Source organism: Ochlerotatus camptorhynchus, unplaced genomic scaffold, assembly GCF_037179485.1.
Source record: "Ochlerotatus camptorhynchus isolate MF236.1 unplaced genomic scaffold, CSIRO-AGI_Acam_v1.1 ptg000070l, whole genome shotgun sequence".
Classification (NCBI taxonomy): domain Eukaryota; kingdom Metazoa; phylum Arthropoda; class Insecta; order Diptera; family Culicidae; genus Ochlerotatus; species Ochlerotatus camptorhynchus.
In genome coordinates, this window is record NW_027040560.1 from 2222073 (window position 1) to 2240242 (window position 18170).

At 45.5% G+C, this 18170-nt stretch overlaps 1 protein-coding gene across 1 annotated transcript; it reads right to left on the reverse strand.

The window, feature by feature from the left end:
- Nucleotides 1–2816: 2816 nt before the first annotated feature.
- LOC135697339 (uncharacterized) lies at nt 2817–11353 on the reverse strand. The gene is made up of 3 exons (XM_065216956.1): nt 11125–11353; nt 8378–8493; nt 2817–8246 (listed from the first exon to the last, which is right to left on the reverse strand). Exons 1-3 carry the CDS (start codon nt 11351–11353, stop codon nt 2817–2819), a joined length of 5775 nt encoding a protein of 1924 aa, XP_065073028.1.
- Nucleotides 11354–18170: the final 6817 nt, after the last annotated feature.

Genomic DNA, 18170 nt, shown 5'->3' on the forward strand with positions numbered 1-18170 from the left:
TACGCTCAATTTTGGAATCTGCCGAAGTAGTATGGTGTCCATACAATAGAAAATGGATCGATTGCTTTGAGGCTGTACAGAGAAAGTTTGTGCGCTTAGCCCTCCGACACTTACCCTGGCACGACGCACTGAATCTTCCTGCATATGAACATCGCTGTATGCTGTTGGGAATTGATACCATGGAACCAAGAAGATCGACTATGCAAGCTGTATTCGGGGCTAAGGTGTTGACCAACGATATTTACGCCCCAGATATTCTCGCTGAATTGAATATATATGTTCCAGAAAGATCTTTGAGACTACGTAATTTCTTGCATTTAGCTAACCGTCACACTCGTTTGACGGATTTGACTTCAATAGTTCTGCCACCACTCTGCAACACTAACTTAATAATAATCAACGATATTGAATCGAACAATAATGCAATTGGTGAGTATCTGTCCAATAATTAACTAGGAAAATGAAAGTGCTACCTGTTTTTTTTTGTTTCATGATTCGCCATCATCTACACGACATTGGTTCCTGCCATCTGACGAGTGACCTGTTTGCATTTGCCAACTAAAAATTGTTTTATTTATTGATTCTTTTTAAGAACTTATTTATGTTTTATTTATAATCTGTATACCAAATAATGCCTTGAAAACGTTAATGTGTACTGTTTTGTGAAAAGATATGGGGTTTTTACGCCTTTTTGAGTCAAATGTGCTATCTCATGCCATCCCATATTTCATTGAGACTTGAAGTCAGATGGAATTATATAGAATAAATAAATAAATGCCTATACATCGACTAAATTTTCAATGGCGACTAAAAATATCCATTAGTACCGTCTCAATGACGCGTTCATCTAGATAAAATTGATAAATAGCAGATTTTTAGCGATGGGCCCTGTTGGCGCGTTTACCGTGGCCAACTCCGGTGGGTTGGAATTGGACTGTATTTCGTTCGGATTGAAAGATTCAACACACTAATCAAATTATCACCTTAACACTACTTTTATTCTAACTAGTTCACTATTTCTCTACAGATTGCTTTCTTACTTCACTGGATGTAACTTGGATGGTGGTCGGAATAATACTAAAAAACGGTGTTAGTTTATTTTTAGTTTAAATGATCTTTATTTTAGTTTAACTTGGACGATTACCATATAAATTTTTACTAAGTGATTTAATTGCTTTCTTCATCTTTAGGTATGGGCAAAATTTAAAATTTTTTTTACAGGATTAGTCCTAGACTTAGTACACGGTCGACCACCTTGGTGGGATTGGTTTGTTTTGTTTTTAGAATTTGAAGAGAAACTACTTAATACTACTATTTACAGCTTAAAACTAACTTACTCTACTATATACACTTAACCTACTATGTACAAATTGCTTATTAAAGCATGTTCAGAAAGATTGCATTTTTGAATAAATTTAGTTGTCATATCATCAATTTTGGAATCTACTTTGGGAATTTCTGCCTCTTGATGGAGGTCTGCTATTCTTGTGTCGAATGGACGATCTAGGATCATCCTCAACACTCTATTCTGTGCAACCTGGATTTTGTTCCTGTGGGTCTGAGCGCACGATTCCCACACCGGGGCGGCATATAAGATCGCGGGGGCTATGATCTGTTTGTAAACAGCCAGTTTGTTTTGCCTTGAGAGGCGGGATCTGCGGCAAATGAGCGGATACAAACACCTAACCAAGGCGGAGCACTTAACTAGGGTTTTCTCTATGTGCGAGCGGAACAGGAGCTTCTCATCGAACAACATCCCGAGATAAGTAACATCAGTGGACCACTCGACCCTTGTACCATCCATTATTACGGTACAGGAGGGAGACGGTTTAAGTTTTGGTGATTGTCTGTGAAGGAACATGATCGCTTGGGTTTTCGAGGCGTTGATTTTGATTTTCCACGAGGTGGCATAATCAGTAAAGGTGTCAAGGCATCGTTGCAGCTTGTTCGTAATTTCACGAGGCATCCTACCCTTGACGGCTATCGCGGTGTCATCTGCGAACAGAAAGAACACGCAACCGTCTCCTAGAGGAGGGATGTCCGACGTGTAGATGCTGTAAAGCAGTGGTCCCAGCAGACTCCCTTGCGGAACACCTGCTGGGATCGGAAATTGTCCCGAAAGGGAACTATTCAACGACACCCTGAACGACCTTTGCTGGAGATAGTTACGGGTGATTTTCACAAGGTATGGTGGAAAGTTGGAGTTACAAAGCTTGTATATAAGTCCGTCGTGCCAGACATTGTCAAACGCCTTTTCGACGTCTAACAAGGCCATGGCTGTGGACTTGGATACAGCTTTGTTACTTCGGATGTTATTCATCACCCGCACTAGCTGATGATTGGTGGAATGCCCCTTGCGGAACCCGAACTGTTCCGGAAGAAGAATGTCATGTTCCTCCACAAACTTGTTTAGTCGGCTGAGGATCAATTTTTCGAACAGCTTGCTCAGCGCTGAGAGCAGGCTAATCGGTCTGTAGCTTGACGGTAGTGAAGGGTCTTTCCCAGGTTTGCGGATCGGGATGATTTTTGCCACCTTCCAGATGCTTGGAAAGTAGTGCAGCTCCAAGCATCTGTTGCTAAAAAACGGTGGCTGGCTGTGTCGCTTTTATAGCAGTCGTCCTATCGTATTTTGCTACTTTTGGTCCTATATACTTGCCTGCCGTGCGCTACGGCGAGCAGCAGGCAGCAGCATGTTGAAGAGAAGTATATAGTGCTTCTCCCTTCTCGTTCGGTGTCCTTAAAATTCTACCTGGAGTGCGTTGTTGCCACGATGGGTGGTTTGAATGACGATCGTTTGCGTTGTGTTTTGGAAGCTACTATAGCTTGTTTCGCACGGAACATACTCCGCCCGGTTGACTCGTAGATTCAACATCACTCAGGGTTGGTGGCTCGTTGTCCTCAATCGGCAAAACTGCGATCCGGTTGATCGGTCGTCGGTAGGTAGCTCCGTTAGACGACACATCGATGGCTCGGACCAATCCATCTGGCCCTGGGAATACCTGCATGATGCGGCCTAGCTTCCAGTTAAGCGGTGGTTGATTTTTGTCCTCCAGTAGAACTACCATTCCTGGGCGAAGGTTGGATGTCGTCTTGGTATTCTTTGACCTCGGTTGAAGGCTGCACAAATAATCTCTGGACCAAGATTTCCAAAAATCCTCACGCATCTTCTGTAGATGTTGCCATCTTTTCAGACGATTAATTTGGATGTCTTCAAGGGATGGTTCCGGAACGGCTGTAAGTGGTCTACCAATCAAGTAATGAGCTGGCGTAATTACCTCTATGTCGGCTGGATCGGAGGAAATCGAAAACAGTGGCCTAGAGTTGAGAACTGCTTCGATTTCGGTGAGTATGGTTGTTAGCTCTTCAAATGACAATTTGGAATAGCCAACCACTCTGACCAAATGTCTCTTTGTCGATTTTACAGCGGCCTCCCACAAGCCACCGAACTCGGGTGCGTTCGGCGGTATGAAATGCCACTCGATCTCTTTTGGCTGACAGAAGGACTGGATACGTCCTGTGAACTGCTGATCCTGGAACTGTTGATATAGCTGGTGCAACTCGTGTTGTGCTCCTCGGAAGTTGGTGGCATTGTCAGAATGCAACTGTTGCACCATTCCTCTTCGGCTGATGAACCGTTGTAGCGCAGCTAAGAAGGCGTCGGATGTGAGATCAGACACGACCTCGAGATGCACTGCTTTTGTTACCATGCAAACAAATACTGCCACGTAAGCCTTGATGAGCCTGGATCGGTAATTTCCCATCTTGATCCAAAATGGGCCGGCGTAGTCGACACCAGTCACTGCAAACGGAGGTGCTGGATTTATCCTCGGTTGAGGAAGATTGCCCATCAGCTGCGTTGACATATTTGGATTTGTGCGGAAACATCTTACACAATTGCGGGTCACTTGCCGGATGGTTGAACGGGCGCTCAGCAACCAATACCTCTGGCGCATAGCAGCAATCAGGCCATTTTGCCCAAGGTGCAAATGCTCGATGTGCATTGTGCGGATTAGCTGCTTCGTAAGTGGATGTCTGTTCGGAAGGATAATCGGATTCTTCGTCTCGGCTCGTAGATTCGAATGTTGCAGGCGACCACCAACTCGAAGCAATCCATCGACGAACACTGGATTCAAGCCTCCTAGCTTGCGGCACGGTTTGTTGGTTTGGACACGACGTATTTCGTCAGCTAGCTCTGACTGTTGAACCATCCTCATAATGGTGAAATTCGATCGACGGAGTTCGGAAATAGTAACGTACCGGTTGAAGATACGTTGTGACCTGTTCTTGGTGCGGATGTTGGCGATGAATCGAAGTACCAATGCCATGATGCGTTCGATCTTCCTGAAGTCACTGAAGCGGGAAAACAGTGGAAACTGTTCCACCACAGCCGAAGTGACAATTTCGGTGCTTGTCATTTCGGGAAGCTGTTGGTCGGGGATATCGACTAACTCCTCTTGGTCGTACTCGAGTTTCGTGAGGAAACTTGGTCCGGTCCACCAAAGATTGTTTCTGCGCAAATCGTTTGGTAGCTGACCTCTGGACACGATGTCTGCTGGATTATCACCAGATCGGATGTAGCACCAGCGATATCCTGCAGTGGAGGTATTGATTTCGTGAATTCGGTTTCGGACAAAAATCTTGAGGCGATCGGCTGATCGTTTCATCCACGCCAGAACGATTTGACTGTCCGACCAGAGGACCACGTCACGGAATTCCATTTGCATGGCTGGGATAATCCTCTGAATGAGTCGAGTTAGTAGCAATGCGGCACACAATTCCTTTCGAGGCGTTGAAAGGTCATGTAGCAGAGCAACCTTGGACTTGCTACTCAGCAACTTCATCTTGGCGGAACCGTTGGAGAACAGGCTTCGAACATAAACACATGCACCATACGCCAATGATGATGCGTCGGCAAAACCGTGGATTTCGTAGGACACGGCGTCGTGGAACGTAACTCTTCTTGGTATGGCGATTTTGTCGAGTGCTGGCAAGGTATTTGCAAATTCAACCCATCGCTCCTGTATCGAGTCGTTGACGGGCTCATCCCAGCCAATCTTGTGCTTCCACAGCTGTTGCACTAGTAGCTTGGCGACGACAATCACTGGTGACACAAGTCCTAACGGGTCAAAGAGCTTGGCCACCTCGGAGTAGATGATACGCTTCGTTGATCGTTGATTCAAATCACATTGTGGCGGCCTTGCGATGAGGAAATGATCGGCTTTTGGATCCCAAAGCAAGCCTAGCACTTTGATGACTCCATTCGGTCCGTATTCTCCCAATGGAACGGGCTGTTCCAGTCGATCGTTTGGAATGTGGTCCAAAAACTCTTTTGAGTTGGAACACCACTTGTGCAGCGAAAACCCTCCTCTCTTCAGTAAGCCTTCCAGCTGCCTTGCTGCTTCTAGGGCCTCCGGAAGTGAATTTGCACCGGAAAGTGCATCGTCGACGTAAAAATCCTCCTTGGCGATTTGCGCACCGATCGGAAAATCGGTTGATTCATCATCGGCGAGCTGCTGCAAGCACCTGGTAGCTTGGAACGGAGCCGATGCTGTTCCATATGTAACCGTCGTGAGCTCCAAGACTCGGAGTGGCTCTGACGGCTGCTCACACCAAAAAACACGGAGATAGTGTGTGTCCCTTGGATGCATCTTGATTTGTCGATACATCTTCGGCACGTTCTGTACCACTGCACCGACTTGTAGAACCTCATTGAGTGAACGGTTGTTCACTGTTGGTTTGGCGCTGGCATCAAATACCACCCTGCACTTGGTGGTCGAACTTGATGGGCGAAGTACCGCATGGTGCGGCAGGTAGTAGTTTTGCTGGTGCGGTGGATCGTCTTCTTCTCGTACTTCGTGGCAGTGTCCCAGCTCTTCATACTCACGCATGAACTGAACATACTCCTCTTTCAAATCGGGGTTCCGCTGCAGCCTCCTCTGCAGCATCTGGAATCGCTTCAAAGCAACCGCTCGGCAGTCACTAAGCTCGTGCACGTTATCCTTGAACGGTAGCCTCACTTGGTATCGTCCATTTTCATCACGCTGGTGGGTGGCGACGAAATGGGCTTCACACTCCTGTTCTTCCTTCGTCAGAGGACTCGAATCTGGCACCTCTTCGAGCCTCCAAAATCGTTGAATGGATTCCTCGATGTCATCCAACGATACGATGAGCGAATGTTGTGGTTGATTGGCGTGGATCGTGTTAGTGAATACACCGCCTAAAACCCATCCAAGGCAGGTTTCACGGAGATCGGGAAGGCTGTCGTCGAGTTTGATATGTCCTGGTCGCATCAACTTGAAGAATAACTCTGCACCAAGAAGCATATCGATCTTGTCCGGTTTGTAGAATTCCGGATCGGCTAGTTGGACGCCGAAGGGAATGTTCCAAGATGACACGTCGATTCTTGTTGGCGGGATGACACCTGTCACATTGGGCGTAACCAAACACTCCACGTGTGCTTGGAAGTCGGTGAGTCGAGATCGGATGTTGACCATTACCTTGTCGTGGGCTACAGTCCTGACGTCGTTGATGCCACAGATTGGAACGTTGACACGATGCTTCTGAATTCTTAAAAGATTTGCAAAATTGTTTGTTACGAAATTTACCTGAGAGCCGCTATCTAGCAGTACTCGGCATGAATGCAGTTGATTGTTTTCGTCCAGCACGTTGACAACCGCTGTCAGCAGGAACACAGTTTTCGTGGAATCGGCGTAGTTACACGAGCAGGATGTGCTCGGTATATCTCTTCCGGATGGCGGGTTTGCTACCGTGCTGTTCGGTTGAACTGTGCGGGACTCTTCTTTCGAAACGGACACGTTGGCTTTCGGTTCTCGGTTTACCTCGTCGTTGTGGAGTTGTGTATGATGCCGTTTCTGACACTTTTGGCAGCACCTCGGTGATGAACACTCCTTGGAGCTGTGCCCCTTGCGCAGACAGTTGAAACACACACCAGTTGTGCGTACCTTCTCCATACGTTTGTCAAAGGACATGTTACCAAGCGCATTGCATTGGTAGTTGCGATGTGCACCTTGGCAGAAATCACAAACCTCCTTGCTGATTGGTGTGGTTGCGGCGGCATGGACCTTCGGGTTGCTTGCTTTCGGTTGGAATGCTTGTACCTTCGGGGTCGATTTGGAAGCGGGCTGCGCATTAACCTTCTGGAAAGCTGTTTCGCAGTTCTCCAATATTTCACATCTCGATTGCAGGAACGTAATGGTTTGCGCATACTTGGGTAGCACGCCCTTCTTCTGTGTGCCTTCCCATGCCATCCTGGTCGTGTTGTCCATGGCGGTCGTCAGCATATGAACCAGAAACAAATCGGAAATACCGAGGAATTCCTGTTCAAGATACTTCAGGCTCTCGACGTGGCGGGTGCACTCATCGAGCAGACGTCGCACCTCCTTGTGGGATCCGGATGACATTCCTTGCAAGTTGAACAGACCACGAACGTGCGTCTCGACTATGATCCTTTTGTTTTCATAGCGATCGGTAAGAATGGTCCACGCTTGCTGGTAATTACCTTCGCTGATTACTTTGGCATCCAGAGCACCTGTTGCTGCACCAACCAGAGCCTTGTCCAGATGATACAGCTTGATCGCGTTCGAGTCTCCTGAGTTGGCCATCAAGTCTTGGAATATGGCCTTGAACTTCGGCCAGTTGGCATAATCACCATCGAAGGTTGGAATTGGAGCCTTCAACGGTTGCTGTTGGACGATGATTTGTTGTTGCGGGGCTTGAGAACGAACACTGGCATTTTCGTGTGCCATGATTAGCTCATCGATGGTCGTGCGGACGAAGTTGTATCGGTCTTCAAATGCGACATAAACTTCCTCCTGCTGTTGAAAACTTTCTTGGGGAATGATAGCAACCAGTTTGCTATGCACTGCGCTGTATTCGTTGTAGGCCACATCGATATTCTTCATGTACGTCCTGAGTTGTGAGATGCTCACCAAGTTTCGAGCGGCAACAAGCGCCCTTTGCACACGCACTACTTTCATGGTGACCTGGTCTCGCTGGCGGGAAAGCGACGTTATTTCCTTCACGGTTTCGGAATCAGCACTGATTTCCCATTCTGCAAATCCTTCGAATATTGCTGACTCGTCGTGCTGCTTCTCCTTGCCTGTGCCCTCAACTGCTTCCTTAGCAGCAGGCTTACCTTTCGGGGTTCGATCCACTGGCATAATGAACTCGTTGTCACGTCGTACGTTACACACAGCACGAGCACGTATGGTTTCGGAATAGCGGTTCTGTAGAAAAATCCTTCGGCGGGCGGGTTGAAACTTGCGAATCGGATTCGCAAGCGGCGGTGATCAATAATTGATTCCTCTCCTGGCGGTACACGTTGTGGTTGGCACACCACGGAAGCGTGTCGGAATACACTCGGTCGAGTGGCGATGGTGTTGAATCCTTTCCTACGGGCGGCGCTGGATCCGGCTCGAAGGACCACTATGTTGGCGCGTTTACCGTGGCCAACTCCGGTGGGTTGGAATTGGACTGTATTTCGTTCGGATTGAAAGATTCAACACACTAATCAAATTATCACCTTAACACTACTTTTATTCTAACTAGTTCACTATTTCTCTACAGATTGCTTTCTTACTTCACTGGATGTAACTTGGATGGTGGTCGGAATAATACTCAAAAAAACGCTGGCTGGCTGTGTCGCTTTTATAGCAGTCGTCCTATCGTATTTTGCTACTTTTGGTCCTATATACTTGCCTGTCGTGCGCTACGGCGAGCAGCAGGCAGCAGCATGTTGAAGAGAAGTATATAGTGCTTCTCCCTTCTCGTTCGGTGTCCTTAAAATTCTACCTGGAGTGCGTTGTTGCCACGATGGGTGGTTTGAATGACGATCGTTTGCGTTGTGTTTTGGAAGCTACTATAGCTTCTTTCGCACGGAACAGGCCCAATCTTAGATTCATAGGCCAACATTAGAGCCATTTCCCATAATAAATATTAATTATAATTTATTTGGAAATAATTATTGCATTCAAAGTGTGTTTTGTTACTTCATATGAAAGTTTACGAGTTGTTCAGAGTAGGTTGGACATGCTGCACTAATATCAACATGAAGCTTTAGTGAGATGATTTATTAACAAGAGAGAATTCTGAATAGGATAGCCTGATAGTTCCGCTACAATACGGCAGTGTGAAAATTGAATAGAAGTTTAAATTGAGCGAAGGGCCATTAATGCGACAGTACTAGTCAAATGGACACTCCTTTACCTAACCCAAAGACTGCGGATATGTTTCCTGTTCATAAAAAGGGAAGCAAACGCGACGTAAACGACTACCGGGGAATCACGTCGCTGAGTGCTGTATCGAAACTTTTTGAATTGGTTGTCATAGAGTCCCTAAATGGGCATTGCAAGCAATATCTAAGTATAGACCAACACGGATTCATAACTGGGCGTTCCACAACTATGGACCTGCTGGGCTTAACGTCTTAAATCACAGTCAGTTTGATTGCTCGGACCCAAACGAACGTTATTTACACAGATCTTACGGCAGCCTTCGATAAGCTGAATCACGAAATTGCGATCGCTAAGCTTGATAGGCTAGGGATTGGTGGAAATCTTTTGAGATGGTTTCGTTCATACCTTACGGAGCGCCAACTGACAGTAACTTTGGGTACTTGTCGCCCAGCAAGTTTCTGCGCAAAGACCGGTATTTTTTTTTTAATTTTAATTATAGACACTTTACATCTAATGGTGCATTCATGTCTCGAAATAAGTAATTACAATGTATTGTACAAATTTGTATCTTTACTTACTTACTTATCCTGGTCCGACATCCCTCAGGATTGTACCAGCATCACAATGTGGCTGCTTGTCTTGTCCAATTTCTTGACCGTCACACACTTCCAAGATCCTGCTCCACTTGGCCTAACCACCTTGCTCGTTGTGCTCCTCTTCGTCTCGTACCGGCCGGAATCGAGGCAAACATCATTTTTGCGGGATTGTTGTCCGGATACAGAGTTCGCCATAGAGTTGCGCCAGCTCGCCTCCATACACCGTTCTCACATACCCCGCCAAAGATGGTCCTAAGCACTCGTCGTTCGAAAACACCCAGTGCTTGCAGGTCCTCCTCGAGCATCGTCCACGTCTCGTGTCTGTAGAGAACTACCGGTCTTATCAGCGTCTTGTACATAGTACATTTAGTACGGAGGTGAAGTTTACCCGAACTCAGGATCTTGTGGAGTCCGTAGTAAGCACGACTTCCGGCAATAATACGCTGACGAATTTCTCTGCTGCAGTTGTTATCCGACGTTACCAATGATCCGAGGTACACAAATTCATCCACCACCTCGAACTCATCTAGCGGGATAGGGCTCGCTTCTGTCTATGCGAGCCCTATCCCGCTCGGTTCCTCCAGCTAACAAATACTTTGTCTTCGACGTATTCACCTTTAATCCAACCTTCTCTGCTTCACGTTTCAGGCTGGTGTACTGCTCCGCCACGGCCTGAAACGTTCTTCCGACAATGTCCAGTTATTGAAGATCGTGCCCCGCATGTTAAAGCCCACACGTTTCATAACACCTTCTAGCGCAATGTTGAACAGGAGGCAGGAAAGACCATCGCCTTGTCGAAGTCCTTTGCGAGTTTCAAACGAGTTCGATAACGCACCCGATATCTTCACGCAGCACTGTACACCATCCATCGTAGCCCTGATCAGTCTGGTCAGCTTCCCGGAAAAACCGTTCTCGTCCATAATCTTCCATAGCTCTTCACGGTCAATAGTATCATAAGCGACCTTGAAATCGATGAATACGTGGTGCGTAGGGACTTGATATTCACGACACTTTTGGAGGATCTGCCGCAATGTAAAGATTTGGTCCATTGTCGATCGCCCGTCAACAAACCCGGCTTGATAACTTCCCACAAATCTGCTTGCTAGCGGCGATAAACGGCGAAAGATGATCTGGGAAAGCACTTTGTAGGTCGCGTGAAGAACAGTGATCGCTCGATAGTTCTCATATTCTAGTTTGGCGCCTTTTTTATATACTGGGCAAGTTACTCCCTCTTTCCACTCCTCCGGTAGCTGTTCTGTATCCCAGATCCTGACTATCAGTCGGTGCAGACAAGTGGCCAACTTATCCGGGCCCATTTTGTTCCGCTCCGATACCATCTTTCCCAGCTGCTTTGTTGTTCTTAAGCTGTCGGATAGCATCCTTAACTTCACCTATCGTGGTAGCTGGCATGTCCCTCTCATCCTCTGTACCGACGAAGCCATTTCTCCTGCCGCCTAGGTCCTCCGCCTCTGCGCCGTTCAGATGTTCATCGTAGTGCTGCTTCCACCTTTCAATCACCTCACGTTCGTCCGTTAAGATATCCCCTTCCTTATTCCGACACATTTCGGCTCGCGGCACAAAACCTTGGCGGGATGCGTTGAGTTTCTTGTAGAACTTGCGTGTTTCTTGAGAACGATACAGCTGCTCCATTTCTTCGCACTCCAGCTCTTCCAGGTGGCGCTTCTTATCCCGGAAAAGATGGGTTTGCTGTCTTCGCTTCTGTTTATATCGCTCCACATTATGACGGGTTCCTTGCTGCCCGCGCTGCGTTCTTCTCGTCCAAAACCGTCTGACACTCTTCGTCGAACCAATCGTTCCGTCGATTCCGCATCACGAACGTTGCTCCAGCAGTCCTCAAGAGGGGCTTCGGTGAGCCCTCCCTCATCCGGCAACGCAGCTTCAGTCGCTCCTCCTCGTTACGAAGTACTGTTTGCAGACAAGAACGGTCAATGTTGTATTTTGCATGAGCATCATGATATTTCCTGCAGTCCAGAAAAATATGACGAACGTTGATGACGGTGCCGCAGCATTCACATACGGGTGGGTCTGTTCTTTTGATCAGGCACTCGTGGGTAAGTCCGGTATGTCCGATCCTTAACCGGGTTAAGATCCGTTGGTCTACTGGATTGTTGGTGTCATTCCATGGATTAGTTTTATCTCACGGAGCTTAACATCCCGTGATGTATGCCAAAGATGGTCCCATCGTCGTCGTATAGCACGTTCAGTGTTGGCAAAATCAGAAATCAATTGATATTTTTCCGCTCTCATGAGCTCGCAATATCACGCGTGATATTGGAACAAAATATCATGCTTGATATTGATTTAACAAGCTCCTTTGATATTGCGAGACTATTCACAACGTGCAAAAATCAAGCTGAGAGTTGACTCGACACAAAAATGATTCCGTTGCACATCGTTTACTTAGAAAGAGAAAGTACAGTATGCTATCTCTTTTCATTCTTCACCGATTCGGGTGTAAAGCAAAATTTATGAAACTCAATCTCACCACAGTTTGCTGAGATTTGCAGCTGGCGAGTTTTGTTAGCTTGATATTTCGAGCTGTGATACCACAGCTTGCAAAATCAACCGCAGTTGTTTGCTTGTTGATTTTTGTCCACGAAAATCAAGCGTGATCTTGGGAGTTGGTGAGATTTAATTTTTTGATATTTTTCCAACACTGAGCACGTTTGACTTCCCTTATCGCGTCCATGGCTGGTATTTGGATATCAAGTGGAACGTTGTTTCTAGCTTCACCAGCAAGACGGTCTGCTATAATATTTCGCTGGATACCTGAATGGCCGGGGATCCAGCAGAATCGGACGTTTTTGGATTGGATTGCCGCCTCGATACTTTGGATCCATGGGTGTTTGGATCTACCCGTCTCCAGCGCAGATAAACAGCTGACAGAGACCGTTAGAATGGTTATTTGTGTCTTGCGTGAAGTGTTGAGTGCTAGGTTGAGGGCGTAGCCTTCTGCTGAGAAGACACTGCAACATCTTGGCAGGACGTCGGATTTGGTGACGCCTATTCCGAACCAGCCTGCGCCGACTGTAGTCGCTCGATTACCTTTTGTACTATAGGACGGACTTTTTCGGGGGGGTCCCCAGGCCTAGTAAACTTTTTGACATCCCAGATGATCGTTGGTTTTGGAACATTCCATTCGCGGTCTGTTTTCCTATGACGTTGGCAGATTTGGGGGATAGTTGCATTGGTTTCTTCGGTGAAAAGCTCTGCTGTTCTTTGTACGACTGGAAGCTCGGAAGCATCGCTAGTTTTCTCCAGAAGGCGAATAGAAAGTCGAACGGTAACACGCCAGCCTCGGCCATGATAGCGAGCGTGGGGCTGGTGACGAAAACTCCGGATGCGAGTCTGACCATCCGGTTGTAGGTTGAGGATAGTATTTTAACCATGTATCCTCCTCTGCTGACTAGACCTGTTGCGAACGCGACATTTGCTAATCAAGCAACATCATTAACTATCAAGGAAAGATCAGAGTATGAAAATAATTGTATTTCAGACAAACCATGTTTCCTCGTAAAGTAAAAACAGGTATAAGGATAACGTTTTGCAAAGAAAGTGGAACGAAATATTACAAGACTAGTTGTTTTATTTAGGTCTATGTCTGCCGCGCTCAGGTATAGCTTAGAATAGAGTTGTAGGATATGCACTGCACGATAGATAAGCGCATGCCAGAAGGGCGTATAGGAACACGTTCAAATTTATATTTTTTAACCTGAATTTGAAAGCGTTGCGAGGTGGAAGTTTGTTACGTAAATTAGGAGAGAATGAAGGTGATAAATGTAGGAAGGAATCTAGTTTTCTTTTTAATGTTGTCCCATTTTCACCTACACATTAGATTAGGGAATTTTTCTACTCGAGGATCATTTTTAGAATAGAATTTCGTTATATAAGGGAAAAGAATTGTAGAATAAAGTTAGTTCATAAGTGATACTCAATGCGGCTGTATCGTTGTTTTCATCCGAAAACTCCTTGGTAAGTTTCTAGTTCAAGAAAAACTGATTCCCAAAGTAGAATAGGCTCTCACAATCATTAGAGTACTGGCTCTTGGGCATAAAATCTCAAAGGCATTTCTTAGCTAAAAACTATATTTTCAATTGATTGAGACTCTCTCCACTCAATAAGTATAGGCTCTCACCCTGGTTAGAGCAACTAGCTTTGAGTCCTGCGGGAATTTCAATAAAATTGAAAATAGCAAGGTTTCCAACTTGCAGTTGGTCGAGTACTCCTTCGCCCGACAAATAAAATAAATTGTTAGCAGCGATAGCGTTCCTTCGCACGTGTAAATCGATCGCGTCGTTAACAAGACCCATTCCGTAGAGGAGGCGTGACGTAATGATCGCAGATCCTACATGTAGCAGTGAACGACGTGCTCCTCGAGGTAACTTTGCTCCAACCATTGTCAGGATTCGTAGTTGCGTGGCGCAGTTTTTAGCAGTCAGGGTGTTTGATGTTGTTGGTTGTGTGTTGTGTTGTTTTCGTTTGCTGCTTGTTATGTCTCCGCTGGTGAAGCCAAGAAAAGGAGGAGAGTTATCGCTGGAGGTTTCCATGAGAGTTTTCAGGAACACTGTAGTGATACTGGGGTAGTGAAATCTGCTAGACTCTGCTCGACCGGTGTTGAAGAAGTCAGGTCAGGATCAAGTCTTCGACCGAAGTGTGAAAATCCGCCGATATTAATTATGGGCAAATCACCCACGACGCAGCTTACCAATGTCCAACTTACCCGTGCAGCAGCTTGAATCCAAATGACCTTTCGCCAACTGTCAGGAAATGTGTATGAAAGATCATGACCTACCTAGTTATTGTCCATCTCATATCTTCCCTCTCCTTCGGTATAAAAGTTATAAAAGTACAACATTCATTCCTCTTGCTTTAACGATGATAAAATTGGTAAGCGCGAGATCGTCGGCCGCTGCTGGAACTGTTAGCCAGTATACGCTGACCGTTGCCAACCATTAAGTTCAACTCCCTCACGAGAAAGAGAAGGGAGAGTGATGGCAGAAGCTGTCCATCCAGGACAAGAAATTCTTTACCGTGTCTACCCGGACAATGCTACAACCTAGAAATCAAGAAGGATTCGACCTAAAATTCCCACTGGCGATAGTAGAAGCAGCAATAGACCTTCAGTTACTTCCTAGTGTTAGCCTTAACTTTTGGGTACTGAATTCATCTATGTTTGCTAAACATGTTTGGGAGAGTCAATCGACTGCATCCATGGTTTTGAACTTTTGAACAGCCTAATAAATAAACAGCAGATCCTCCTGGAAATCACTGAGATTGTTCAATAACAACACAAAAATAAATAGTGCTGCTCTTCTTCATTCTCATGGCTCTCAACTATTTACTTTTAATCCGTTCATCCTCATCGTCCATCAAATAATGTCCAGCAGCATGCAAATGCGTATCTAGGATCTAGATACCGGTTGTCAACGTTTGATTACTACCTTCTCTTTGCATTTAGAGATTTGGAATATTCCGAGCAGGTTGGGGTGTGGTGCACGTTACGATTGCAGTGTCTACCCCGGTAGGTGACGAGAGTCATCACAGCATCGACAGTTATGTACGATGGGATCGGTTTGATGAGTTTCATCCGGAGTATACGGACGCCATTTGGAACGCCGGGGAAAAAGTCCTTCCAGACTTCTTCGCGGACCGAACAGATTTGTCCGAACTCTTTCATCCTTTGCACCAGTTGTTGCTTAGTGATTCTTGGTCGGAGGTCATGGATCCTAACCTCAATAGTACCGTCCTCCATGGATAGTGGAATGGTATAGAGCTTTCCGTCGTGTTCCAGCTGGTGCTTCATGTTGTAGTTTTGTTGGACCATGTTTTGTGCTATTTCTGGTGATTCGGTTCCCACGTAGACGCGCCCGTTGGTGATTTGCAGATGTTTGATCTGGGTCAGTGCAAAGTTCAATTTTTGGACGATGAAGGTAGATATTTCGGCGTATTTGAGCTTTCTCGGTACAGCTTTAACGCTGATAACGAATGTTCGGTCGACCGTATAGGTCATTGCGCGTGCATCCAAAACAAAAGCTGTCAAAAGACTTGCAAAGTCCAGTATACCTCAGGGTAGCCATCTGGGACCATTGGTATTTCTTCTTTACTTCGACGACGTTCACCATGTTATCACAGGGCCACGATTACCGTTTGTAGACGACCTGAAAGTTTTTTGCGCATCCGCTCACTCGCCGACTGACTCTCTCCAAAATCAGATTGACATCTTTGCTGACTGGTGTAGTCTAAGCCGACTGGTGGTCAACCCAGCTAAGTGTACAATCATTACTTTCTCACGCAAGAAACAACCGATTATTTTCAACTACAAACTACTAGGCACGACTATCGAACGGGTGCATTGCGTGAGAGACTTAGGCGTTTTTTTCTAGACTCAAAGCTGACATACTCACACCATATATCGTATGTCGTCGACAAAGCATCCAGAACTCTTGGCTTTGTCTTCAAGATTACTAAGACCTTCACATACATTTACTGCTTGAAATCGCTCTATTGCTCTCTCGTACGATCTACGTTGGAATACTGTTCTGCAGTCTGGAGCCCGAACTACAATATACGATGTTTTCTTCGCTTCGCGTTCCGTAAGCTGTTTTGGAGATCCCCACTTCGTCTTACAAGCTACGAGAATAGAGGCTTATTGCTCAATGTCGAGCCCTTACGTATCCGAAGAGATGTTTTCAGAGCCTTAAGGTGATACTCTAAGGAAGCCTTAGCGTGAAACTTCAAAGGCACAAATGTCAGCTTCCACAAAACATACAAATTTGAAATTGCTACTTCTTGTTTGCTGTGCTACTACAAACAGAGAGTACCAATTTCTTAATTGTATATTTTGTAGAAGCTGACATTTGTGCCTTTGAAGTTTCACGCCGATACTCTGCAAGGAAGAATCGACAGCGAAGCAATTCTGCAACAATTCTCATAGCAGGCGTTGACGATGGGACGTTGTCGAGTTGTTGAATAGCAACTATCGTGGTAACTCACCGATTACCTGTCGATCTGCCAAATTTGGAAAGACGTCTGCATTGAATTGTCTCATATAATAATATTCCGCCCACTATATCACAAGAAATTGCGAGTAGCTGAGTGGAATGGAGATAAGTTAAGCATTGGGTACAGGACCAAGTCTCCCCTGGGTGGTGCCAGAAGATGAGCGCAATAGAATCATCAAGTTGCCATAAGGCACGGAATGAGACTATTGCATTGCTGGCTAGTCAAAGTCCTCCATTCGTTACTCATTTCAGGTGGATTAGAACAGGTTTAGGTTTAGGGTAGGCGTTGGCGGATATAATCCTAAATAGGACCTAGACTATTTAATACACTAGTAACCTCAACCTCTGTCACAATGTTTCATTGTGATTAATCAATTAATAAAATATCAAATTTGCGGTAAATTTCGAGAAATTTGAAAAAAAGGGAACTTGCAGTGTAGAGCGCACTGCCCACTGGACGATTCTGAAGCCTGGCCAAGTGAGTAGGTTACGGGTTTATTTGATTGTACGTCATTTTCAAGTTATATATAGATACATTCATACCATTGGCATTTTGTATTTGAGATAAGACAGAGATAGGATGCAGAGGGCCCGCTTAGGGGGAGCGTAACCTATGTTATGGTTTCCATTTATTAAATAGTTCAAATAGGCTGGAAATGATAGGTTCATGGTGAAAAAATGTACCATATGGTGCCCGTTCACTGATCAAAATTAGATTCAAATCGTCAGGCCCTGCCCTGGAATAAGGGGATTGACGATGATTTGTCAAGTTTCATTTTGCATTTGCATATAATTGTAAGTTTAGGTTTGCTTTTGTAATTGTAAGATAGATAGTTTGCCTCAATTGAAACATTGAGTTAAACATGACGAATCATAACTCTAAAATAGTAGTAGTTACAGTGCCGCATGATCTAACAACCACTGCCTGCAACTAATGTTGGAGGGGCCGGCAGGGCTGATTACGGATCAAAACTAACATAACTCTAACACTGAAATGATCCCGAAACTAACGCTCATGCATTGCACTTTGAGTCATAAAGTAGTTTTATTTATTTTCCTACTAATCTATCTACACACTTAGTTTTTTTCTACCGAGCTCGGTTGTGCGGGTCTCGGCGGGGAGGGTTTCGCTGATATCTCGGCGGGAGTGACATTTGATTGCTGAGTCTCGGATAATGCCTTTTCTAATAATCTGCCTACGTTTCTTTTCTTTGTTATCTACTTTATCACCTTTTTTATTTTCTGCTCTTCTTTCCTCTTCTCTTCTTTTGTTTGTTTACATATAACTAATACTAATACCTCCTTGTTTTCTCTCTAATTTGTCTACTATGTCCCACCATCACGATGAGAGATGAGCG

Excerpts from the sequence above, each read along its gene's own strand:
- LOC135697339 (XM_065216956.1), bottom strand. The coding sequence starts at position 11,353 with ATGTGTCGGAATAAGGAAGGGGATATCTTAACGGACGAACGTGAGGTG. Across the intron at positions 8,494-11,124 it reads CAAAGCAGCTGGGAAAGATG|TCCAATTCCAACCCACCGGA; the intron begins GTATCGGAGCGG and ends AACGAAATACAG. Across the intron at positions 8,247-8,377 it reads CCATCGCCACTCGACCGAGT|AACCGCTATTCCGAAACCAT; the intron begins GTATTCCGACAC and ends ATTTTTCTACAG.